At 40.6% G+C, this 27,967-nt stretch overlaps 2 protein-coding genes across 2 annotated transcripts in view; one reads left to right on the top strand and one right to left on the bottom strand.

Moving 5' to 3' along the window:
* Positions 1-27,967, bottom strand: part of lrba (LPS-responsive vesicle trafficking, beach and anchor containing) — a 272,786-nt gene that overhangs the window by 107,748 nt on the left and 137,071 nt on the right. Inside the window, 4 exon segments of the mRNA XM_061678832.1 lie at positions 2,291-2,427; positions 4,457-4,600; positions 11,144-11,158; positions 11,267-11,391. Of these exon segments, the coding sequence (XP_061534816.1) occupies positions 2,291-2,427; positions 4,457-4,600; positions 11,144-11,158; positions 11,267-11,391 (421 nt within the window).
* On the top strand, positions 29-11,365 carry mab21l2 (mab-21-like 2). Its single transcript, XM_061678836.1, has 2 exons — positions 29-1,511; positions 11,170-11,365. Exon 1 carries the CDS (start codon positions 267-269, stop codon positions 1,344-1,346), a length of 1,080 nt encoding a protein of 359 aa, XP_061534820.1. The 5' UTR covers positions 29-266; the 3' UTR covers positions 1,347-1,511; positions 11,170-11,365.

Below are 27,967 nucleotides of genomic sequence, written 5' to 3'. Positions count from 1 at the left end.
GCCTGAGGAGCTCGCTGGACCTCCTCCACTCTCGCTCTGGAGCGCCATTCATAAAACCGCACCGAGGAGGACGACCAGGACCATGAGCGAGCTGCACCAACACCACCGCCACCGAAGTGGGACTTTGTAGAGCTGATAAGTAGGAGAAGGAACTTTTTTTGGGGGGGGGGTTGCTTATCGTTTCCCCCCACCACCACCACCGGTAAGCGTTGGATCCGTCGGCCTACTGCGACTCCCCGGCGTACGGCCCGGACCTGTGCCCCAACATGATCGCCACGCAGGCCAAGCTGGTGTACCAGCTCAACAAGTACCACGGCGAGCGGTGCCAGGCGCGCAAGGGCGCCATCGCCAAGACCATCCGCGAGGTGTGTAAGGTGGTGTCCGACGTGCTGAAGGAGGTGGAGGTGCAGGAGCCGCGCTTCATCAGCTCCCTGAGCGAGATCGACGCGCGCTACGAGGGCATGGAGGTCACCTCGCCCAACGAGTTCGAGGTGGTGCTCTACCTCAACCAGATGGGCGTCTTCAACTTCGTGGACGACGGCTCGCTGCCCGGCTGCGCCGTGCTCAAGCTGAGCGACGGCCGCAAGCGCAGCATGTCCCTGTGGGTGGAGTTCATCACCGCGTCCGGGTACCTGTCGGCGCGGAAGATCCGCTCCCGCTTCCAGACGCTGGTGGCGCAGGCGGTGGACAAGTGCAGCTACCGCGACGTGGTGAAGATGGTGGCGGACACCAGCGAGGTGCGCCTGCGCATCCGCGAGCGCTACGTGGTGCAAATCACCCCGGCTTTCAAGTGCACCGGCATTTGGCCCCGGAGCGCGGCGCAGTGGCCGGCGGCGCACATCCCCTGGCCGGGGCCCAACCGCGTGGCCGAGGTGAAGGCGGAGGGCTTCAACCTGCTCTCCAAGGAGTGCTACTCGCTCACCGGCAAGCAGAGCTCGGCCGAGAGCGACGCGTGGGTGCTACAGTTCAGCGAGGCCGAGAATAGGCTGCTCATGGCCGGCTGCCGGAAGAAGTGCCTGTCGGTGCTCAAGACGCTGCGGGACCGCCACCTGGAGCTGCCCGGCCAGCCGCTCAACAGCTACCACATGAAGACGCTGCTGCTGTACGAGTGCGAGAAGCATCCCAGGGAGGCCGACTGGGACGAGGCGTGCCTGGGGGACCGGCTCAACGGCATCCTGCTGCAGCTCATCTCCTGCCTACAGTGCCGCAGATGCCCGCACTACTTCCTGCCCAACCTGGACCTCTTTCAGGGCAAGCCGCACTCGGCCCTGGAGGCGGCCGCCAAGCAGACGTGGAGGCTGGCGAGGGAGATCCTCACCAACGCCAAGAGCTTGGACAAGTTATAAAAAAAAAAAACAAAAAAAAAAAAACACTCCCGGCTCTTGTTTTCCTTTTGTTTTGCAAGTTGACTGTGATATAAATATGACAACAACAACAACAACAAAAAAAAGAGAAATCACCGTTTTGAGGTTTTGGAGCGAAAAAAAATGGTGCAACAGAAGAAGGAAAAGGTAGATATGTTCTCCTTTTTAAATGTTCTCACCAAGTGAAGAAGAACTTTTATTTAAAAATGCAATGAAAGCAACGTGCCAAGGGGATTTTCTTTTCATGGAGAGGAAAAAAAACAAGAAATGTTAATAAAATGGTGCAAGTTTAAAATGTAGCCCTCGTGGCGTGATTTAAATTGCTTTCATTTATTTGGGGGAAGAAAATACTCAAGAACTAAACATTTTAATATAAGCTTCTGGTGCGCAAAAATACAACATCTAAAAGTAGAATATGCATTATTAAGAGTAGACATGTATTATTTCGAACGTTTATTAAACATATTAGTCAATTGGTTATTTTCCCCTCACAACACATTGGAATTCAGCATTTCTGTTTATTTGACACTTGGGTGTGTGAATCTATTTTAACCTCACGACGTATTTGAATGCACGCGACTGCATATAGCGAACGAAAAGGGCAACCTGTGGCTCCACAAAAGTGGCATCAAATGTGTATTCTCATAATCAAGTCATGTCGTTTTTTAAATTGAATCTTTTTTTTTTTTTTTTTTTTCCCCGATTTGCCTCGGTGTTCGAAATGTTTTGCTCTACTGAAAAAAATATTACATTTAGGAATTCAGCGGGTCCTTTTAAAAATGTAAATGTGACTATTTTCATGTGCAATGCAGTATATTATAATGCAATCGTTGTGCCTAAAACTTAAGGCTCTTTTGTTTTAAAAGAAAATGCCCCGTGAAAGCGTAGCACCGAAATGTAACTTCGTGTCTATAACGGCGGTTTACCTTTGGATCGATGGCCTTGAAGCCCGGCTCGTCCTCGTCCACCTCGAAGTAAAGCTCCGAGGCGGTGATGGACAGGGTGCCTCGCACCACCGCCGCCGGAGCCACCAGCTGGGCCGCCGTGCTCACGTTCACCGGGCCTGGAGGCGGTGCATGGGAGGGGGCGCGCACACGTGCAAATTGCAGAAGGGAAGAAAAGGACGAAAGGTAGCCTGTTAGAAATCTAAAGTACGAAGGAAGCGTGGAAATAAACGCATTTAATCCCGTGAGCGCGATAGAGCAATTGGCGAAAATCAAACAAGACCGATTAAAAAAAATACATAAAACCGAAATATATTTTTAAACAATTGCATTGGAGAGCCTACAATATTTTTCTAAATGTTTCCACATGCAAACGAGGCAAAAAAACAACAACAATTGTGTCTTTTATTTCAGGTTTTTGACAGACTTTTAATCCAGCTTCATCTTCATATGTATGACAAATGTATGTAAAAACACACACACAATGACCTTACATAAATACATAAATACTAAAAATGGTATATGATCCATTCGCTTAAACCGAGTGGAAAACTGCTGAAAAGGGGCCACCATAATCCCATTGTGCATGATTTTAATAGAGCCCTCTATAAAGCGGATTACACTAGCCAATTGGATTACAAGACTCTAATATTTAATTACCAGTATTTTTGATGTGAATGAGCGACAAAATTGTGTAAGATCGAATAACGATTGGATTTTTGGTCCACATTTTTAATAATTCTTCCTGTATTATAATCGAAATGCATTAGTGTTATTTAAAGGGTGTGCGTATACACATGCTTATTTGGCCATTTGATTAGGTACAACTGCACCATACCTAATGAGACAAAAAAAATGTGCATTTACAATCATGCTTTTCCCCCCCACCCCGTTCATTTAATAATGTTTATTATTATTACTATTGTGATTGCATGATACCGAGTGTCTGTCTAGTATTTGGAGCCTCTCATGCAGAAACATGAAGTATAACCCAAAATATTGCAGACAGAATTGTTAAAACTCCTATAGACAACCATTATGTATGCCACCAGGCACCATGCACTGCATCAGGCAGAGAGTCTTCTGATATTTTTCTTTTTTTTTTACGGTTTAGTGGCTACATGACAGGGTCACAATACTAGGAACAGCTCTCAGTACAACCGCAATACTAAAAATATGGCTCATGGAGAAATGATTACATGACAAAGGAAACCCACTATAGCACTTTCCAGTGTCTTTTTTGGCACTGTGTGGGTTTCTAATATTTTGGTCATCTTATTTAGTGACATGAGAGGGTCAAAACATTAGAGACAGTTGTTTAAAATGTTTTTAAAAAACTACAAACGCATGATGGTAGACAACCACTACATAACGCCAACTGCCACCCTCCGTTTTTTGTTATTCTGTATGTCTCTAATATGTTGGTTCAATTGGTAGCTACAAGAGCAGAATATTAGGAACATTTGTCATCATAAAAATATTGCTGAACTAGATTTTTTAAAATCTTTTTTTAATGTTGCTGTGTAGGTTTTCTTGCTGGGTTTCTACACAAGAGGGTCAAAATATTAGGAACAGCTGTCAAAATAAATGTTGAACTAGAAAGCACTGCATGTGGTAGACAACCAGCACGCAACCCCATTGAGCGCCCTCCAATATCTTTTTCGCGGTATTGTACAGGTACAGCTCAATAAATAAGAATAGTGTCAAAAGCCTAATTTAGTTCAGTAGGTCAAATCAAAAAGTGAAACTCGTTATAGAGATGCACGATACACACAATGAAATATTTCATGAATTTTAAAGATAGTCTATCGCAAATAAAAACCCAAGCAAAATTCACCATCTCTAGAAACGAGCTAGATTATGTAACAAACAAGAAACAATGGAAAAAAATGTAATGTAGAAATTAAGCAAAGATTTTTCCTCTAAAATGCACTTTAATTAATCTATATAATGCATGACTACGACAATAAATAGATTGAAATTTCTTGAGCTGTACCTGTTTAAAATATTTTGGTTGTCTACGTTAATTGAGAGGGTCAAAATATTAGCGTCGCTCACATCATGAATGTTGAACGACAGACATGGTGTTAGACAACTGCCACCAAATACTATCAGCACCCTCCATTTTTAATTTAATTTTTTCCGTACCGGTGAAGTTTTCGAGCTCTTTCTCCTCCAGAGACGACAGCGTGTCGTCGTCGGCGTCCAGAGAGGCATCGCTGTCAGAGTTTTGGTTGGCCACAGCCTGACTTTTGATGGACCGCTTGCCTTTCAGCACATCATCTTCAGACACTGCACAGCAAGAAGACACCCAGGAATATAGTACAGTTTAGTACAGTGGTTCTCAAACTATTTACACCAACTACCAGATCAAAATATATTTAGCTCTCCAAACACCACCTTCATAACCAACATCAAAATGTATTAACATAGCTGGCCCGAGTGTTTCTCAAAAACAATGCCAAGGTTTTATTCGCCGAAAACTATATTATTGAAGCCAATGTAACATTATGTACGGCTTAAACATTAAAACTGCACTTAAATATGGGGGGGGGGGGGGGGGGTGTAATTAATGATTCAATTGAAATTCATTGCACAAAGTGAAATAAAAATTGTACTCAAATGTTTAAAAACAAAGTTCTTAAACATTGAATGCAAAAGATTTAACTGTACTTAAAAGTTCAATACAACTGAACTACACTAAAACCAAAACAAACTGTACTGGATTAAAACAAAGTTTTCATTTAATTTGTTTGACAGTATTTTATGTTTTACCAGTTGTGAATTGTATTTGTGTTTTAGTGTTTCTTTTGTGTACCACACCTTGAGAATCACTAGTAGAGTATATTGAGTACCGGAAAGGCACACAGTGTTGGAATAGGGAATAGCAGGACTGCAGAATATACGTCTATAGCACTTAAACAACAACCACAGCTGTAACAAAGTGCTGTGCATAAAATGAAAAAAGACAAGAATTAAAATACAATCATAAACTAAAAAAAATTCTAATGAAAATATAGAAGCGCCCACTTTCCATGTTCATATAGGCTACAGGAGGTGCCATGTGTGAAGCTGTTAGTAGATGAAAGAGGAGCAATATTGAAGTCTCCATTGACCCGCATCAGGGCACCGGGATGCTGAAATTGGAATCTCACGATCACAGCGTGCATGAGGTGACTCGCGTTGGCTGCTGGACCTTAAGTTCGAATGTAAACAAAACAACAGCAGTTTTCTAACAGCCGATAGGTCGTCCATTGGAGAGTAACACACATACAGAACAATTGTACCATCCTGTTTAGTAGCCTCTCTCGCTTCACTTTACTACATTTTTTTGAGCGGGGGAGGGGAGCTCTTCGCGACCATAGTCACATCTCAGTAAACAGAGTTCTAGTAAATATGCTGCCAGTGAAGGTGCAACCACAAGCGCCGAAACTCTCCGCCAAAGAATGGTGCGGGCAAAAAAAAACAAATAAATAAATGACAAAAAAGGGTGGAAAAGTAGAAACTTAGAGCTTTTGTAACAGGCTGCCAACTCACAAATGCTCTTTCCCTGTAGGACATAATGGGACTGTTAACTTCACATATTCACCATTAAAAGGTAAACATTGTTGGGGGGATAGGTAAATGTTTCACTGTTCCCATGTTGAAAAATGTAAATAAATAAAATTAAATGGAATTAAAAAAGATAAAAAAAAAAAAAATCAAATGCTAGTTCGTGGCCAAACTATAAAACTGAAATAAAAAATACTGAAAAACAAAAAATAAAAATAAAAAATAAAATAAAAATAAATACATAGTTATAAACTGTAAAAATTACATGCAAAATAAATAACAGAACTCACAACAAAATAATTTATACAAAATACACAAACTGACAAATAAATGTTTTTTAAAAATAAGTGTAAAAAAAACAGAAAAAGTAAAATAAAATACAAGAAAATTTGATTTTAAATGTTGCAAAAAACAATTAAAATGAAAAATAAAGAGTTGTGCAAATTTAACCATCAAGGGAGGTTCATATATTTATCTCCCTGCACAGTTTCTTATAAATAACACCTGACATCAAGCAACGTTTTCCCCAAACTTGGGTTCAGTTTTTATTGGTTTTCCGCTGATCTACATACAATAATACATTCAAAATAATTTATATTTAGTGATTTGTTTGCTTCCATCTTATGGGAATAACATGAAGGGGTGAATGACATTACTCCCCAAAAAATGGAAAAGAAAAAGTGCAATTACCCCCCCCCCCCCAGTATATAAATGCCTTTAATTGTATGTGGAAGTACAAAGCTACTGGGGGTATTTTGATGAAAGCATATCAAAGACACCTGAAATAAAAAAGTCAACACCCCCCTGTTAAAATGCCAGGTTTTTTGTGAACCCATTTTCCCACGTGTTGGGCTGATTTTGTTATGGTCCGATAAAACTAAGGTTGAACAGTTTGGCAATAATTCCAAAAGGTATATTTGACTCAAAAACAACATTGCTCATCAGCAAAAGAACACCAGAACTACAGTGAAGCATGGTGGTGGTGGCATCAAGCTTTGGGGCTGTTTTTCTTCAGCCAGAACGTTGACCTTAGTCAACTCAACTAAAGCTTTATCTATAAAGCGCTTTCACAACAGGTGCAGCTGTTAAAAAAATAAATAATAAAAAAAAAGTGCCGTACACAAAACATAAAATAATAATGCAAGGTGGAGGGAAGTATGAATCGTTTCAAATAGCAGTCCGTGTTAGCACAAAACCTTCAGGCTTCTCCTACAATACAAAAAGATGTCAGGAAAAGCTTACTAGAAAATCTGAACTTTATTTGCGGTTAATCGGAGCAATTTCAAATGGTGGCAAGTGTGTGCTAACTCCCATCTAGCCTCAGTTCGAATGTGATTCACGTTCATAATTTTTATCGGGTGTGCATACTTGTGCAGCCATCAGTTATATTAACTTCCCCTCGGGACATTTGATTGAGTAGTGCAGGTTATAGGTCACATTAATGGTGGTAAAAGTTTTGAAATTATGTATCTTCGTCTCATTTTCTAATATCACAAAAAACTGTGCAGATTTTTATATCCCCTGTATGTGAAAGTCAAGAATGGATTTGTCATTATATGTGACAGCAATGCACAAAGCGCTGCAGCTCTACATGCTACCATACTGACATCACACCGACATTGAAAAAGGACTATGACTGCAACACAAACACTCCACTCATTCCCACTGCCAGATGAAAATGCTAACGTGCTAAACATTCCCATGCCGTACATGTACACAAACATGATGCTGCTGCTTCTGTGTGTGTGTGTGTGTGTGTAATCCTTTTTAATCCAGCCAGTCAGCAAAACATTGTTATGTTGCCTTCTATCAACACCTAGAAGAGGGACCAAGTAAAAAAAATAAAATAAAAATAAAAATAAATAAAATTGAAAAAAAAAAAAAATGCACAGCTGCCATGTGCGTCTTTGAAGAGTCAGGGCCCGTTAAAAAAAAAAAAAAAAAAAAAATCTCGTCATGGAAAATATGCAGCCGACTGATATTTAGAATGCTCTTCCTGTAATTAGGCCTCCCTGGAGGATTCCTTAGTTAGCAGTGCTGAAATTACTACCACTGCCTGCCCCCCCACCCCTAATACGTACCACATGACTGTGTGTTCACACTAGGCCAGTGGGCATGAGAGATGGGGGGTTCCAAAACAGAGATGGATTTCAAATTTGACGCTTTTCACTCGAAAACGCACCCCCACACTCCACCCCTCCCCCTCCCCCTAAACAACTGCACGCTACCATGCAACCTGTTAAATATCACAATTTAGTAGTATTTCATATCAAAAATAATGTACTGGAATTTAAAAAAATATATGGTATTGTATTAAAATAAAGTCATCCCCTATATTACACATTTTTAAGATTCCAATTTATTAACATTACATTTACATTACATACAGTTATAACTTATACCCTTATTAAAATCTAGTCAAGAGAGTTACGTGTTGTTGATGTTAAGTTAAATAAAATTAAAATAACCAAAATATAGTGAAAGAATATAATAATAATTTTGAAAATAAAATTTTAAAAATTAAATGACAATAAAATGCTTAAATAAATAATTTAGCCTATTTAGAATTAGCCTATTCGTGTAGACTATTTTTAAAGGAACATTCACAAAATCTAGTATTTACTTTTACAATTGATAATATTTGTGTTTTTTTTTTTTTAATGAACAAAAGCTCTGATTGCTCCAAAAAAAATTGTGATTCAATGTGAATATGACCCAAAAATGAAAGCCAGCCATAAACCATCACCACGATAGACAAGCTATAAATAGCATCGATTTGACGGGCTGCAATAGGCAAAGCGGCTAACTTACACTTTTTTTCTTGGTACTGCGATTAAATTGTCAAAAATTAGTTGATGACCAGAACAGAGACATTAGTCTTCACGACCTCCCCCCTCGGCCGTGGCGAGGTGGTACTTTCCAGACGTAAACAGCTGACTCCGATTTACCGGCAGTCTTGCGACCATCTTGGCACGCCATGAATGACGACAGTTGTTCGTAACGCAGAAATCCCACAAACTCTTAAAAATCTGAATTCAGGTTTAGGTCCATCCCTATCGCCTAGGAAGCGAGAGGGTGCGTTTCATTTCACCACCCCCTCTCACTCCACCTCCCAGTCATCCTCTGCGCGTGATGAACATAATTACAGCCAGATATGACCTTTGCGCTCCGTGCTTGGAAACCAGCGCCCGACGTTCTCATCTCCAGTCGCACTTCCGCAACAAATGTCGGGTCGGCAAAAACAAGACGAAAGGTTACATCGGGGGGGGGATGCTGGATTGGGAGGGGGGGCTAAAAAACAAAAAACAAAAGTTATTTATATAAAGTTATTTTAATGATATATACCCAGGACGGGTGGTAGCGTACTGGGCTAGTTTTACTCCTCCGATGTTGTTGTGTTATGCCGGAAATGCGACACAAATGTGGCTGGCCACATTTTGACATCTTATTGCTTTGAGATGGAAATCGTATGGAGGGAGCTCGCACCTGCCACAGGTCCTCGGTGGTGTTTTTTTCCCCCCAAAGAGGCTCGTGTGGCTTACAGGCCCAGAAACGACCTCTTTGGTTGATTGATGTGGTTAAACCAGGCAAAAATGGCAAAACCTGATGTGTAAGGAGGGGTGTAGAATGCTGGAAAGCCAAAGGACTAGGGAAGAAAAGTGAGGTTGTTTTTCAGAATAAAGTCATATCGTAATAAAAACAAATACTTGGACTTCAGGTCAACCTGTGCTTCTGCCATATCTCCCTATTGTTTTTCGGAGATTTCTGGTATTACTACCAAGTTGAACTTGAACTTTGGGATTAAAGATTACATTCTGTGAAGAAATGTGATCCACTTCGTATATAAAGACACACGTTGGTTACGGTGTTGCTTTTGTGTGTGTCGGATTGTGTTCCTGTCACTGCACCCCGTCCTCTTCTGCTATTTGTCACAGAACCAGCAAGTTTAAATGAAACTTGGGAATCCAAAATAAAATTTTATCGACCAAACAGTAGTCTACCCAGTGCATACATTTAAATGTTTGATAAAAGTATCATTTGGAGTAGTTTTCTTTGTCGCGTGTCAGATTACGTTCCTGTCGCCTTCCCACAGTCCTGCTATTTGTGGCACTACTGATTTCAAACATATAATTCTGCCAGGCGACAAGTGATCTATTCCATATATAAAGAAACATGTTTGATAAAAGTTAGTGTGCATCTATTTAGTCATTTCCTTTTTGCATGTGTGTCAGATTGTGTTCCTGCCGTTTCTACCTGTCCTTTTGCTGCTATTTACGGCAGGACTACCGATTTTAAATGGACCTTTGGGATCCAAAATTAAATTCTACCAGGCAACAAGTGGCAAATGTGTGACGTGACGAGGAGACACAATTCACAGTCGAGTGGCCCCTCCTGTTTGAATGTTCAAAGGGGCAGTGCCCTACCTGATACTGCAAAACAGCACTGTGCAGGAAAAGGATCCTTCTTACTTAGCGATGCCATCATGAAATTGATGTATATAAATCAACATATTTAATAATAGTTAGTGTTGTTTTTAAAGCAATTTCCTTTGCGTGTGTTGGATTGTCTTCCTGCCGCCTCTCCTTGTCCTTTTTTTCTGGAATATGTGGAGCATTGAGATCAAATATTTATTCAACAGTCACACAGTTTCTCCACTCGTGTCTTAGCAGCTAGGCTTGGCGAACATCTGCCAATTTCAAGCAGCCAGACTACAGTCAAAAATCTTGTCAAAACCAAAAGGTAAGCAGAGTTGCATTTAGCTTTGGATGCCCAGATTCCAACAGTTTTATCATCTGATAAGGAGCAGGTATCAACGTGGTGGGGCCTTATTCGTGTTTGGTGATGTTGCATATGCCACATGCAAATTTCCGCACACTAATTGACAACGTATAATTTGGCGGCTTGGTGATGAAATGCTTCCTCCACCAGTAAAAATATCCATCCACCCATCTTTTCAGTGTCTTTATGGGGGCTTACATGTGGTTCAGTTTGTACTCTAGGTGTGAGCCCTGGCAACTGGCTAATTGCAGCTCTGACCAAAAAGTAGGCTGCAAAGTATGCTATAATTCCTGATCCTTGGTGTATTTTGACAAAAGTATGCCACAAACATGTTAAGACACCTGAGAACTGTTCTAAATTGTGTGTGTGTGTGTGTGTGGGGGGGGGGGGGGGGGATGCATGTCTTCTTTAACATAATTGTACACCTCAAAACGACTAACTTTGAGTCACACTCATCCCAAATGCATATTTAGAAAGTAAAAAGGTAGTAGAAATGTTACTTACCACTGACCCCAGCCACTGTTTTGCAGCAAAGAAACAGAAGAATAAACATTTTGAAACCTGTTTCCGCTCACATCACAAGTGGATTTACCATGGTAAGTACCACCTACCAGCAAGCCGACTCACCGTGCTCAGCAGCGGCCTTGAGCGTGGCTTCCGAGTGGGTGGATCCGAAGGGGTTCCTGACGAAGCGGCGTCGCCGTCTTAAGTCGTCCTCCCAGTAGTCCAGGCGCCAAAACTCCCTGGGCCGGCTGCAGCGAGACAGAAAGAGGTACAAGCACATGTGTTAGCAATTACCCAGCCAGCGTGCTACAACCCGGGCCCGGCATTCGGGCTCGGGCCGGGCCCATAAAGCCGGCATTGTGCGTCCTTTTTCTTAAAAGCCTTAAAAACAGCGGGCCCCAACCAATAGGCCATGGAACAGTACCCATCCCTGAAACATTTTGTACCGGCTCACACAAAGCGACTGAACAAAAAATATTTTATTGATCAGAGTCTGAAAGAAGTTTTAATTTGAAAATCAGGAGCATCTGCCTGTCTCTGTAAACGGTAGGGGGGGGGGGGAGCAAGGCTATAAGTAAGGAAATATAGACACAAATATTTATATGGAAAGGAGAACAGGCCAAATAATGTAGGGAAAAAAATATGTGCAGTATTTAATCAAATCAAGTATATATCTTTTATTTCCTTTTATTTAAGCACAGTGTTAATGTTCAGACTGTGCATAATGTTACAGTGGCTGACTATATGAAATATTCTTCTTTGGAAAAAAATAAACCTCTGTCACGTTTGATGAACACTTGGGCCTACTACACTACTCTATTTTAATGTTGGCCATGATGGTGGTACTTACTTTTGATGAACACTAGAGTCTACTACGCTACTTTATTTTATTGTTGGTAATGATGCTGGTATTTGGAGAGCCAAGCATTTGATTGATAGTAAGGAAGTGGTAGTTGGTGTAAAAAGTTTGACAAGCACTAGCTGACAACTTTCAATGAAAAACAAAAGCTACATTTCAGAATCAGAATCATCTTTATATGCCAAGTATGTCCAAAAACCACACAAGGAATTTGTTTATCGCTACTGGTGATTCTCAAGCACCAAGCCTGCTCTGCATATTGTGTGGCGACAGGCTACAAAATGAGGCAATGAAGCCTTCAAAACTGGCCAAAAAAATTAAAATAAAAAAATACCTTGCTTCCATTTCTGACATCTTTTCTTTGTGAAGTTGCGTGGAAATAATATTACGCCTCACTAGGTTTTACATGAAATGCCGGAGTGGTGTTAAAGAATTTTGCAGAACCTTTACAGCCTGGCCGGCCGAGCATCTTCCATGGACCAGGAAGGTGCCTGTAACCCTTCAGCAAGCCCCTCTAACACAATTTCCAACCTGTACAGCACAGATCATGAAGGGGTGAGTAGTTATGTTTTATTTCATTTTTAAGGCAGCTTTTTTTTTTTTTTTTTTTTACACTTACAGTATATTATAGGACATTAAATGTTAAAAAGTTGACACACCCCTCTACACAATTTTCTAGCTATACGTCACTATGACTGGAAAACAGTCATGAAATAACAAAAATGTAGGCTACTTCACAAACTAGTAATGTCAAGTGTGTGCTGTGGGTGTGTGCAGGGGAACACGGTTTATGGTTTTAGTGGTGCAGCGGCTGATGGAGGAACCCCGGCGTGCTTTATCCCCCAGCTGCCAGCGCCTCACAAATCTTCCTCTCTAATAGCAACGATCACACTGTGGCCTTTAAAACAGCTTTGTGGGAGAAAATGACAACAACTTCTCCAAAATGGGCCACTAAAAACTTTCATTTCTGTTTGGGAGAGAAGAAAAAAAAAAAAGCGTAAAACGGCATAATGATGCATGCAACTTATGGATAAAATTATAAAGAGCTCCACGAAGGCCAGACTGTTCGCTAAGGTGGAATAGAAAACAAAGTTTAGGATTTGTTAGTCAGCAAAGGTTTACTTTAAGGTTCATGGATGCCAATTTGGATTTGGAAAATTGGATGGATAAAAAAATTTCCCCATTGTGGGACTAACAAAGTAATCCTATTTTATGGCTGATGACTGACAGACGCATGGCGCCATTTTGACACGGGGGAGAGGGGTCGGGTAAACTGTTCTATCAGATTCCTAGACACAGATGTACTGCATTTATCCATCCTTTACACAGAACCCAGCAAAAACAGGACATGATGCAACAACATATGGCAATGTATTAAAATACTTCTCAGACAGGGACAATTACCTTCAACGAAACAAGGCGGGAGAAGTCAAGTGTCTTGGCTGCTCAGTAAAACTGATAAAGTTGACGTCAGGCATATTCACAGGTTGACTTTGAGACCAGCAACCAGGGAAAAAGGCTGAAAATCCCTGGCTTCAGTGGGGCAGCACGGTAGATTATGGGCTAGCAAACCTGCCTCACAGTTGGGGGATCGAGGTCCAAATCGCCGCTCAAACACCTGTGTGGAGTTTGCTTGCATGGGTCTTCTCTGGGTACGATGGCTATCTCCCACATTTCAAAAACATGCATGTTCGCTCACTAAAAACTCGAAATAGTCCATGCTTGTTTGTTGTGCATTGCAATTCAATAGTAACCAGTCAAGGTTGTACACCGCTTCTCTCACCCAAAAAAAAATCAGCGAGGTTTCAACTCACTATTATTACCCTGTCACAATATAGCTCTATTGTATTGCAGAGCAGCTTTATAATGAGAGTACAGTGGTGCCTTGAAATACAAGTTCAATTTGTTCTGTGACCACGCTTGTATTCTAAACCATCTTTCCCTATTGAAATGAAAGGAAATGCCATTAATCCATCCCTGCCTCCACCCCCCAAAAAAATGACTTTGTTTTTTAATAAGAAAAAATAGCACTCTAATAATAATATAATATTCTACTTCATGAAAGACTGAGTAATCACATAATTAAACTGAGTAAAGAATCAAACAGTTTGTGCATCATGATTTAATGCTGCAATCCAATTCATTGTGCCACTCCTTTTGGTGTGCCCACCGTCTTTGTCAGTAGGAGACAGTATAATACTGTAGAGTCATGCAGATGCAGACGAAGAAGAATAGACTTCTACTACTACTTCAACTACAGTACAGTAAGTGACTCAGTAAGATGCTGTAATCATCATTATTAAAAAGATTTTGTTTGTTAGCATTAGGGTAAGCGGCCCGTCCATAAGGCAAAGCTATGTGGGTTTAAAAATATATGTGTTTAGTTTTGTTTAGTTTAGTTTGACAGTAAACGTCAAGTGGGAATGACAAACAGCTTGACACTTTTTGGGAAGAATTATTAACTATTTGCCAAAAAGCTGCTTATTGTGCAGTTGAGTTCACTGCCACCATACAGAGCTCGTATCGCAAGTTAGATCTCGTAAGTCAAAGTAAAAAAGCGGCCTATTAACAGCTCATATCTCTAAAACCTATGTCGGGTCACTTGTACCTCGAGGCAACACTGTAAATGGCACTCAGTCCAGGTTATACCCCGCTTCTCTCGCCAGTAACTATTTTGGGTCTTGAACCTTTCATGTGTGTGCCTGCAGTGTGTTTCCTTGCGATAGTGTGCGCACTTCATCATTCTGCCTGCGATGGTATTCATGTAAGGAAAATAATTACCGCGCTCTAGACCGGGACACAACATGTCTCTCATCTCTCCCGAAAGGAGGTAGTGGGGGGGAGTTTGGGGGTGTCCTATATGCACCTTCCACAATGCATATTAATCTAACAAGAGGGAGAAGTGGTGAGCTGGAGTAATTAGTCATCGGATGGATAGTAAAGAGGGGAGGCGGGGGGACTTCTGCCAGTGTCGGGCGAGAAGGGGGTGACAATGGGGGTCCTAATGACGTGGAGCATGAAAGATACCTCGACCCCTTGCGCTTCCGCAAAGGCGATAAATTATTCAGCGCTCGTTCATCCCGCTCGGGCGTGTCCTTGGCACGATTTACTGCTGCGCCGCCGCCGTCATCGTGCTTCAAAATAACAACAATTAAAATAACAAAAGGGGGGCCAACGTGTGGTGGATCACGCAGACCACTTTTGTGTAATTACTAATTAGTCCACTCATAAAAGGTGTCTGGCTAGACAGCCTTCTCATTAAGCCACTCTGGTCTAAATACAGCAAGGAAAAGGGCAGATTTATATAGTCTCAGTTTAGCATTGATGTATGTAGAACAGGAAACACGGTTATATTTATTAAAAAAATTAAATTAAATTTTTTTTTTAAAAAAGGTGTCTAAGATACACGAAATGCTACCACAGAAGGGAAATTGTGATTATGAACCATAGCCCGGATACACGTTTCTGTCTGGGCTCCTCAGATTTAATCACTAATGCACAGCGACAACAATTCCAACTAGACAGAATGCAACTCCTCTACAGTATTTGTTTTTTTTGAAGCCTCACAAGACAAAGAGAAAAGCTCATTGTCCTTACAGATTCAAGGAACCCTGTGCCGGATGTGACAACGTAGCCTTAGAACAACAAATTCCCGAGATGGAGATCGTCAAAGTATAAGCAAGCCCTGGAATTTGCCCCCAAATTGGTTGCTTCAAACCAAAATGGCCGACTTCCTGGCATGGGTCCTCGCGACTTTTTCTTGCACCCTCTTACGATAGACATAGCCACCCAATTTTATGTGGATCAGTCAGGGGGCTGATTTAAACAGTGCAGGCCTTTTTTTCATGGAATGTGCAACAGAAGTGGCTGCTTCAAACCCAAATATTGAACTTCCTGTTCAATTTCGGCATGGGTCTTTGAGACTTTTTCATGCGCCCTGTTATAATAGACTCGTCCACCCAATTCCATTTTGATTGGTTAGACTGGTGTCTAGAGTTTTTTTTCCCCCCCCCCTTACAACTGATTTTTTAATGGCACAATTGCTTTTTGTCAATAAAAAACTGCTGGCATTAAACATAAATGCATTGTGATTCTTCAATGTCCCCCTGTGGCCTTTTCAGTGTGTTTAAGACAAAATATTTGTCATGCAAGATTGGCAAAATGCTCTTTTAAACGCCGTGAAATATTTTTGCTTCCATTCCTGAACGTGTGAGTGAGTATGGCAAATGTCGATGCTATGTAAATGATACGAGATGACCTTTCTCCCAGCGAGCTAGCGAAGGCGCTTTCATATATCACCACAAGTGACTGCACTTGGGCACAAACAGTCATACATAACCTTTTCCACTAAATTAATTTGGCTGTAAGTTCAATGAGAGGCAAGCATTTCCTGCCCCTCTCTTATTGACATTAATGCCGCTCGCTATTGGCGGCACGCCTCAAATTGCTCAAATGCCGCCACCGTGTAGCGCGGGGGATAATTTTTTTGCCGTCATTTGCATAAAGCGCGTGTTGGGCAGAAACTACGAGATTGAGGATTTGTCATGTGGAGCGATCACTGCCACGCTCTTTTGACAAAGAGCCGGCACTCCAGCGAGTCGTCGCCCGTCTCAAATTAAAAAATAAATTAATAAAAAAACAGAGCAAACACCTTCCCGCCTGAGATTGTTTGCTGTGATTAAGCCCCAGCCGGGTGATTTTCCTCCATGCTACTTTAAAGAGAACATCTACATGTGTGTATATTAATTCCCCTTCACTAATGATTGGGAGATGAGGTAATGTTAGGGTCACAAAGACTATACTGGCTTCGAAATGACACCACTTGGCATTTGCTGCAACCTTGAAAGGCTTCTTATTTTGTATTAATAAACCTTGTATTGCCATTTCTGGTACTAAGTTGTCTGTCTCACAGTGGTCAGTGGTGTGTCATTATAAGACATATGACATGACATATGACATTTATTGAACTTTTGTGTTTCTGATGCTGAAGTTGTTTAATGACAGTCGTTTTTATGAAAAACGGCGCTGTTTAAACTGTCTTGGAAGGCGCAGACTTTACTAAGCGAAGGCAATGACGAGGAAAGACGACCCACTTTTTAATGAACATTATGTAGCCCAAGTCATTTGTGGTGTTTTTTAATGAAATACGCCATTACTAAAATGTCCACATACTTCACCACAGCTCCCTCATTCACCGTTTTGAAGAAAAGCAAAGAGAACACAGTGAGACGAAAGCGAGTCGAAATTCCTTTCCATTGATGCAGACCTTTCCCAGAACAGTCCTTCAATTATGTATTTCCACCCTATTCACTTTTCTTTGAAGACGAGGTAAAACAAGCCGAGACCATCCATCCATCCATTTTCTGAGCCGCTTATCCTCACAAGGGTCGCGGGAGGGCTGGAGCCTATCCCGGCCATCATCGGGCAGGAGGCGGGGTACACCCTGAACTGGTTGCCAGCCAATCCCAGGTCACACATCAACAAACAACCATTTGCACTCACATTCACATCTACGGGCAATTTAGAGTCTTCAATTAACCTACCATGCATGCTTTTTGGGATCTGGGAGGAAACCGGAGAACATGCAAACTCCACCCAGGCGGGGCTGAGACACTCTCTCTCTCTCTCTCTCTAATACAGGACGTAAGTAGTTGCGTCTCATTTAACAATCTGTCATTTTTTAAAATAAATTTTGTACAAAATACTACTATTTTGCCACTTGAAGCAAAACAAACGTGGCAAACTCTTTTTCATCGGACATTTATATTTTCCATCTTGCAGTTGAATCAGTGTAAGACATGAGAATTTAGTGGGAAATTGTACAACTATCTTTTTTCCGTTCTAATCGTTCTGACAAAATGTAATGTTCTCCCATTGTTTTAAAGCAGTAAACATTAGGAGCATTTTTGTACAAAATGGTTCTATATTATTGCAAGAAAAGGCTGAAACAATTATTTGACTTAGTTTTGGTGAATCCTGTATACTTTTGAACACACAGGATAACCAGCAGCCACTCCTCCCAATTAACTTCAATTTATCCAAGAGGTTTCAAAAAGCACTCTGGATTGAAACAAGAGGCAGTGATGTTGCATCCAAGCAGCTTGTACGGCTCAAAGCACTCCCCTGGGTGGGACCCTAAGGGGCTCCACAAGTACCCCGCTACTAAATGAAAGGATGCAAATTGAGCCCTAATTATCAGCAGCTTAATGTGCACCTTTACAATTAGCAGCAATTACAATCAGTAAAAACGGAATGTCAAAACGGGCGGACAATTACGCAATAATTAACATGACTATTTTATCATGAATCAAAACGGTGATGTTTGAAACATTACGTAGTAAATATTGATCAAAGTCAGCACAACGTAGTTTCCAATCCCGTGAAAAATTAATCGCGAATACAGACCGTGCTGAAGTGGCACCATCTGTATTTTTGATGTAGCGTCGTGTGTTTTTGACAACAGGCTGTTATGGCCATTTATCAACACCGCCACCGGGTAATGAGGGCCATCCGCCGGACCCAGGTTGCATAATTCTGCCATTACTGGCCCATTTTAATAATCCCCTGACCTCCAGCTTTCAGAGATGCTCTTGAACGGCGGTGACTAATCTGACGGCGCAGCCCCGCGTGTCCGTCACACCCCGAAAAGTAAGACAAAAAACAGGGGAGGAGCTCAAGGTTAGATGGGTACAACCCGCTCAGGGGGATAAAAACAAGAAATATACAACCCTGCTGTATTATTGTTTATGACACGTCATGATATCTAAAAGTACAAGACTGAATAACATTGAACGTCAACAAAAATGAACAAAAATGCCATAACTTCATCAAAATTGAAGCATGAAATACCACTTTTGGTCCATGTTAACATCTTAAGTGCTGCTATAAATAAGCCAAATTTTACCACAATCAGAACAACAAAAAACAATGTGTTGTGATATGTTCTGACACAAGAAAAGATTGGGCGACGGTAAATAGGAAACTGATTTGAATGTAATCCTGAAAAAGAAAGAAAGCTTCGCCATTTAGTCTCACCCATCTGTCTGGGCTACTTGCTTATAACCGGGGCTCATTTGGGTGAATTCCCTCTCACTCAAAAATGGAAGCTTCCAAGCAAAGTTCTTCTCAATTTTCATGCACGGACCCTTAAGACTTTTTCGTGTTCCGTTATGATAGAAATGCCAACCCAATTTCGTGTCGATGGGCCTAACTGGTGTCAGAGGTTTATTTATTCTAAATTTCCAGGACCCATTTTCATGGACTTTATCCCCAGAATGGTTTCTTCAAACCAAAATGGCCAACTTATTATTTGATTTCAGGCATGGATCCTTTAGACTTTTTCGTGTGTTCTGTTATGATCGACATGTCCACCCAATATTATGTCATGGGTGAAATTGGTGTTTGGGGCCCCTAAAACACAGATTTTCACTAGGATACATGTGCTTGCAAAAATTGGTGTTTTCATGAATATCGAGGCCCACTAAAGAGTTAGTCGTTTGTCAGAAGAATAATAGTATCAATTCCAAGAGGGCCTTCACACAACTCGGCGCTTGGGCCCTCATTATATTTCACCATCAACAAAAAAATTAAATAAATAGAGACAACTGTAGATTAAAAATGTTTAAAAAAATAAATATGAACCACATGTACTGCATCTCAAAATGTTCTCTGTCTGAAACAAAAAACAATTTTGTTGCATTTTGGAACAAAAACCTAACAGTCATACTCTTTGGCGATACCTGCTTTCTGATTATCAAAAGCAGTAAAGGTAAACACTGAGGCTCATCCTTCTTCCACGGCTTCTTTACGTGTCCCTGTTTGTTCCTCAGTTTGTTTGTAGCAGGGAGCACTGGATTCCCAAGATAAAGGCCATTTTTGGAGGGGCGCAAACGGCAAAAGCGGCAAAATAAACGACCTGCTGGTGCCTGGGCGTAATTACAGCTGCGGTTGAGTGCACCAATCTATCAGGAGGAAGAGGAGGGTGAAGGTGTTAGTCAAAGGAGATAGCCTTTGACTAACTACTGGCCCCTGACAATCGATACACAGCACATATTGCACCTTGCGAGAAAGTGGAAGGGGGGACCTCCTCAATGGTTTTTCATTCAGATATTGATCAGCCCACCTTTTATCGTGACCTTGGCCATATAGGTTCTTTAGTATATGAAATCATAAATCTGACAGTTGCAACCCAGGTGCAATGGAGCAAGCTGAGAGCAGCCATCTTTCATAGATCCCAATGAGACATTCCGGCGCTGTTAGGCAGAGGATGTTGACGATCAAGAGACAACATTAAAAGAGCGTGTCTTGGAAGTACAGTGGTACCCTGACTCACAAGTTTCATTTGTTCAGTAACCATGCTCATAACTAAAAGCAATTGCATCTCAAACCATCTGTCCACACGGAAACGCCATTAAGTTGTTCTATCTCCCATAAGACCAACAAGAATTTTTGTAACGTGTTTTCAATAAGAAAAATGGCACTCTACAGTATTTCACTTAAAAAAAAAAACTAATGTAAAGAATTAAACAGTTTGTGGAACCATGATTTCATGCAGTAAATTCATTGTGCTGATAATGCTCGTGTTCACCCCTTGGGCACCAGGGGACTTTATAAAAGATACATACATATATACATGAAGAAGACTGTTGCAACTGCTCTGTAAGCTGCAGAAATATTAGTCACAGAGGATAAAGAAAATATGCCTTTGAATATTACTTTGCTTGTCTACATGGGTTATTACTGCATGTTTGTGTTCAAATATCTGACTGCAACATCTATGCTAGTTTTATTAGCCTGTCAATAGCGTTTCGCATTGTGTGTTAGCATTTAGATAGCAGATTGTTGGGTTCAATACACATGTAATTGTCTTTGTTTTATGTTTAGTTCAACTGGGAGTGGAAATAAAGGGTTAGAAAGCACTTGGCCTACTTTTTGTAGAATTGTTTTTATTTGTCAAACTGCTGCTTGTTGAGAAGAAGAAGAAAAAAAAAAAGAAAAAAAAAAGGAAATCGGCTGAGCAAAGGCTCCCCTCTCGAAAAATTCCTAAGTCGGGTCAATCGTGAGGCCAGGTCCCATTGTAATGGTTTTCGCCACGGTATTTTGTCCTGCCAAGCTCGCTGCCAAATACTGACAGAAATGTTTAACAAAATTTTGTAATTCAGAATCATTATTAAACTACGGCGGTACCAATGAAGTCAAAAGAGCGACCTGGAAGTCTTAAAATTCAGAATCCGAGCTGAGCGTATTGGACATGCTCAAATCTACATAAATGACTGAAACAATCACCATTGACCACTTTATATTGTTGAGAAATAAAACGAAAACTGTTGGCAGGGGCACAAAAAGTTTTAAATCACTAAATGAAAACAATGAAGACTCATTTTTGTAAGGCATGATCATTTATCCATCCATAAATGCAAATAAAAGCATTTTGTGTTTTCATTATACTCTTAACCTGAATCAAAACGACGACAAGAACCATTCTTAAATTGAGCAGAACGTAGAAAATGTCTAACTTAAATAATGAAAACCAAATAAATCTGATGTAACAGCGAAACTATGGTGAAAGGTCATGTTTGTGGCAAAATATAAATTATGCCAACCAAATACCCACCTTTAAAAATGTAAAATAAAATTCCTTCTTGTCACCATGTCTATCCCGTACATTTGGAGACTACTTTTGAGTTGTAAGAAAGTTTAATGTTGTCAATAATGTATAATTCCTGACCTCTGTTTCATACTGACTGTACAGGAGATGCTTAAAATCTATTTAAATTTAAATTAAATAAATTAAGTGGCCAAAATAATCACTGTCAGTTACTCTAAATTGTTGGGGTACAAACCGTATAAATTGCCAGGGTTTACGATATGTTTAAAATAATTAAAACAATGAAGTGTAATTTTCTTTATGGCATTTATAATTGTGAATAAAAACACATTGTTAATTCATTAAACTATTAACATGAATTAAAATGACAAGAGTTGCAGAACACAGAAAATGTAGTCGAATTTAAGAAAATAGATGGGATTGCTTGATAAACTCATGATTCTAATGAAACTACAGTAAAAGTATGGTAAAATATAGTTTGTGTGATAATACTGTATTAAGTACCTCAACCCAACACCTAGCCTTAACATTCTAAATAAAATGACTTTTTTTTTGTATATCAAAGATGCAGAAATTATGTCCACTTTCTTTGGGAGACCTGCTGTCTCGGCTTAAACACGGTTTCATGATGTCAATATCAAACTGGAAAAAAAAATGTAAGGAGGGTAACCAAAAGTTCCAAATCATTAAAAGAAAACAAAGTGTCATTGCATGAACATCCATCTATAAATGTGAATAAAAGTATATCATCATCAAGTAGCCACTGAACTTCACCTTCATTCCAAATGATTTAGCAAACATTTACATCTGACACAGCTTTTTGGCCGTGTTAACATATTAACACATGGACATCATCAGCCGTCAATACGCTCGACTGTGACACGTTGCCGTTCCCCTGTGGCCCCCCAAAACACTGTACTGTATACATAGCGGAGGTAAATGTTAGCGTTTATGGCTATATTCTAACCCGTATCCACGAGCTTGGTCGCATGGTAGGACACCCGCAGTTATTTTACACAACTGATGCAATCTTACGTCTGTCAAACATCATAGGAAACATCCCTTTTGTCCCAAAACGCAGGGCGCTGAAGATTGTCACATGATATCCACATTGAAGATGGAACATAACCAGGAGGCGGGGTTGCTTACATTTCTTCGGACTTTATGTTTATGACGGATCGCGGAGAAGGCCAGGGCCAGAGCTAATTGTTTCTAAAGTTGCAGGACGAGATGAGAGCTGCGAGATGACTACAGCTGCTAGCGCTCAGCAGAAGGTCCGGTTTGTGTTTAGATTTGTTTATAAGCGGCCCAAAAGAAATTAGCGGTTTTAAATAGTTAAAATAGACAACAGGAATGATTACAAGGGGTGTTCGGTTTACGAAGAGAGTTCTGTTCCGACAAGCGATGCCACCGAACTTGTATGTTAAGTCACAACGGGGCATTAACACTAACCCACGCTAACGCAATAGTAAAGACAGAATTGTGTGACTGTGGGTGTCCATCCATCCATCCATCCATTTTCATTGTCACAAAATCAGGACATTGGGGAACAATTTTCCATATTCCAAAAATTCCAAGGTTGTTGACGTCAGCAAATCTTCCGAGATCTCATTTCAAATCATCAAAGGGTGAATTCTGCCGAATTGTTGAATTCTTTTGGCTTTATTTTCCCAAAGAAAGATGAGCCTCATCAAGGGCTGTTAAGGAGTGAAGTGAGTGGACTCAAGTTCATCGCATGCAGTAAAGTAAGAGGAACACAATGGCTTTAAAAGCAATTAACACGCTTTTTAGTAGGGCCTGAGCATGCCGGTGCGAAGTCCTTACCAAAATTGTTTTGTGGCCTCCTTACAAAAAGCCCCCTTTTTTTTTTTTTTTGCTTTAATATACTAAGAAAATCACCAATTTATGGAAATGTATCATGGCGTAATATGTATTTATGGCTCAGTAGTGCTCCCCCCAGGAGAGTTTAAAAATATTAGCTACTTCCATCAGTCACAGGACACACGAAAATCAATGCAAAGGCAGTCAGGCATCAGTTTGGGGGCTATTGGTCTGGAAATTGTCAAATACCCCTGATATAAACCAATAAAAAAAAATGTGATTGGTTATCGGTATCAGTTTGGAGAAGCAGCAAGTTATCTGTTATCGGTGAAAAAAAAAAATCGTTATCGTGCATCCCAATTAAAAAGGCCCAGATTTAACACAGAGTAAGCAAATATATAAGTAAACAGACAATCTCATCATTTCACCACATTGGAACCTCGATTTAACTGACCCGGAACCAGCAGACTTTGGATTCAATGGACAGAATAGTACAGTCCAGTTGGACCTCAAAACACCCCCTTGCAACGGACAAAGTGCATTTCTGTTACTTCCGGAATTGGCTACTGTTGTTTACTGGTGCAATTAACATATAGAGACTGGTATCCGTATTCCCAGGAATAAGAGCTGTTCTTTACTTGGGCGCTCATTGTGTACACGTTCCTCGAACAAGCTATACTGATTTTGGCACAATATACAGTTGGTTTTGTCAAGCCCTTCACTATGGCATTTAAATGTAACGGAAGTGTGAAAAAGAAGCGCACTAACCTCACGGCTCACGAAAGCCATCCTCGACTGGCCACCGAGGCACAACAAGCATGGCGATTAGGGCACTTTCAGGGCAGTATGACACCATCACAGCATTGTTTAAAGGTCAACTTTAAAACTAAGTATTTTCAAACTTTTTTTTACATTTATTTACAATCATTTTGTACTGTACTGGGTCTTTTCGGGCCATGAAAAAGTTATTCAAATTCATGGACAACCCTCCCTACATTAGTCCATTAAATCGAGGTACCACTGTATATTTTTTGTGTATATTTGTTTGGTTGTGTACCGTGAGATGTTTCTAAAGTTAAATGGGTGCCTTGGATCAATAAAGGCTGGAAAACACTGGTACATGTAGGTTGAAGGTTCCTTTTTGGTGGGGATTTTGGCCATTTCCAGGGCTCGTACCTTCAACTCTTCATCGCAGAATTCACCCTATTGCCACAGATTATTTTTATTTCCGGTATTTCCTTTGAGAAATATTGTGTGTTGAGTATAACTCGGCATTGTTTCTGGTTTGATTTCATTTTACTTTTACGCCAAACATCTGTTTTCTTCACAAACAAAAAATGGATGGTGCTGCTACACGATTTCCATTACAATATTTTAATTGACATGATGATTTTGGAATAGTTTCCCAGCTGTTACACATCCTGAGTTTTGCAGCCAGGAAAAAAAATGTACCTTTTTACATGCGTATTTTAATGCACGCTGATGTACACTGCGACTAGAGGAAAGGATGTTGTCTTTATCTCCACTTAAGATGAATCGCTCACACTGCCTTTCATCCGTCCTCTCTCAGTCTTCCTCTCCGTTTTGTGTCACGCATTTCCGAGGGTACGCGTACACTAAACACTGATAATCTCCACTGACGTGCGAAAGTCCTATTTCCTTTTTCAGCCCTGCGCCGGTAGCTCTGTAAAAAAAATAAAAAGAATTTGCACGCAAAGAGAGAACATAGACACAGCGCAGGCCTCTGCTTGAACGCGTGCGATACATTCACTATTATTTATTATAATTGTGATTTAGGTCTGGAACAGAAAAGTGTCCCTGGAGAGATTCATCTAGCTGCCGCGGCTTTTCATACGCTCATTTGTCTTGTAATGTGAACACAAATGTCCTTGCCGTAGCGTATGCACTGTCTACAAAAAGCTCGCCAGAAGAGGTATGAAGCTCAGCAAGGCCTTTTTGCAAGTCAATTTCATGACCAATCCTCAAAACGATCATCAAACTTGACGCCTTGCTTCGCCCACATTAGAGGGCGTAGGCAAATAAGCTTCGCAATTTAGGTCTAGGATTCCTGCTTCCGATTGGGGCTCATTTGGGCAAATTCCTTAGGAGTTTATCTAAATATTAGCCCTGGAATTTGCCGCCAAATTTCTGCTTCAAAGTAAAATGGCAGACCTCTTGGTCAATATCGACGAAACTTCAAAATTCAAATGCCCAAAAATTTGTTTCTAGATAGGAAATTTTGATTTCTAATTCAACCAAATTTTATTTCTAAAACAGTTAATTTTTTTTTTTTCTTTTTTTTTTTTTTTTTTTTTAACTCATAAGAATATATTCCAAATCGGTTTAAAAAAGTAAAGTTTACCGAATCTGAAAAATTGTTTTCTAAACACCCACCGCCCCACGCACCGGATTCCCCCGCAAAACCAGATTTGTTTTATATTTTAATATTAATCTAATATCATCTATCAACATTTTGTCTAATTCTATTTTTTTAAATCTAATTTTGAAAAAAATATTTTTCTATTCAGTAAGGAGGAATAAACTAATTCCAAATTTGTTTTTCCAAAATCTGACAAAACACTCAATCAATAATGATTTCTAATTTTAGAAAAAAAAATCTAAATCAAAAATATTGTTTTCTTAAATGTAAAAACAAAAATCTGAACCTGAAAAAATAAATAAATAAAATAAATCTGACATCATCAAGCAAACAAGTTTTTTTCATTTATTTTCTTGTAGTATTTTACTGGCTGTATTATTGGTATGTGGTACACATCTGATTAGGATATTTTCGTTAAAGGTGGGTAATTTCATTAAGAAATATGGGAAAAAAATAAAGCATTCAAAAAGCACAACAAAATATACATCCAACTGGCATTGAATCATTTTTTTGCTGTATATTGGGAGTCTATTTGAGTGTGTTTCACTTCCTTCTGTGGCAAAAATGACACAGCACAATATGAAACAGTAATGCTAATATCAATAGTTTGTCCATTACAGGTCAGCTAACTGTCCGGCGGAGCAGTTACAAAGCTGTCCGTTTCCCATCTCTTGGGGCCCGATCAATACGGGCCATACTGTTTAAATTTTGCCCGTATTGATTTCCTCGGCGGCACGCCGACCTCCCGAAGCATTCGTCTTTTTCTGAAGGGGTGGAAGATTTGATTTAGTGGGGAAAAATTGGAGTGCACATCACAAAGATTTTTCGCCGGGCGGGAGTGTGACAAGCCAAAAAGATGGATGTCCCTCAGCTGGGAAGCCTCTCGCCTAAGGGTGTCCATTAGAGCGCCTCTGCAGCAGAAAATGAGCTGCTTGTATGAGGAAGAGGAAAAGGAGGAGGTGGGGGGGACTGCATGGAGGTGAGGAGCCTGGAAGAAAGCCTGAATAAAAAGGGATGCCGATGCAGCCATAAAAAGAAGACAACAACCCGAGAGAAATGCGTTGTATCCCTAGAGGCGTCTTCTATAATTGTTCAGGATGTAATGTGTATTGTAAAACAAAATTGTTCATTAAAACAATTGCATTTTGTGTCATGTCGAGCAGTGTATCCACGAACACTACAACCTGCATGACCCACATTGGTTTAGGTCACCCATATTGTGTACACTCTGAATCCCTGGAGCCCGTACTAGAAATAGTCCCTATTAGTAGGACTGTAAAGGTACAACAACGTTGCCCCTTCTGGTTTGACGTGTGACATCAGCAGATGACAGGACGCTCCTTTGTTTACTAGCTCAAGCAGGAGTAGTTCAGAAAAGAGAGTACTTGTTGTCCAGACAAGTTAAGATGCCAAAACGTTGTGTGGCTGCAGGGTGTTCCAACATGACTGGAGAGAGCGTTAGCCTGTTTGAATTCCCAAAGGACCCCCAACTGAAGCGGGAACAGATAAGACAAGTCCAGAGAAAGCGGGACCAGTGGAAAGCCTACTCAGTGATGTGCACTGCACATTTCACTCAGGCCTGCTTCAAAACGGAACCTGCAATCCAAGGATCCCTTGGGTTTAGCCTAACTCACAAGAGTCGGTTAAAAAAAAGATGCAGTACCAACAGTTTTCCAGCGACAGCGGAAATATGAAGCTATTACCAGCACAGATACGGGAGGGTACCAGAATGGCTGCGGCGAAACTTGATAGGCACAGGGTGAGTCACATTTGAAACCTGGTCTCGTGGAGTCTCAGCAAACATATCAAGAATATGAAGCATTGAACTGAACTGACACAGTGGACCCAGGTTTGACTATTTACCTCGAACATCGATGAAATTATATATTGATATTATAGGCTACATTCCTATAATGTACTCATGCAAGCCGCTTATATTACACATTACAGACGGGAGCAGTGCACGTGTGCGTTTTCATAGCAAAGACTCTCGACTACAAGTGGCATTGGTTCACAGTTTGTACACGAACACTTAAAAAAATATAAAAATCATGACCACGTCTTCTCGAATCATCCTTTGAATTATATTAATTTCAACAACAACCGAAGAGTAAGTAATCTCATGCAGCCATCAGAACATCATCGTCCACGCACCAT

Source organism: Phycodurus eques, chromosome 6, assembly GCF_024500275.1.
Source record: "Phycodurus eques isolate BA_2022a chromosome 6, UOR_Pequ_1.1, whole genome shotgun sequence".
Lineage (NCBI taxonomy): Eukaryota > Metazoa > Chordata > Actinopteri > Syngnathiformes > Syngnathidae > Phycodurus > Phycodurus eques.
Note: the sequence above shows the minus strand (reverse complement) of the source record. Positions and strands in the feature narration are given on the sequence as shown.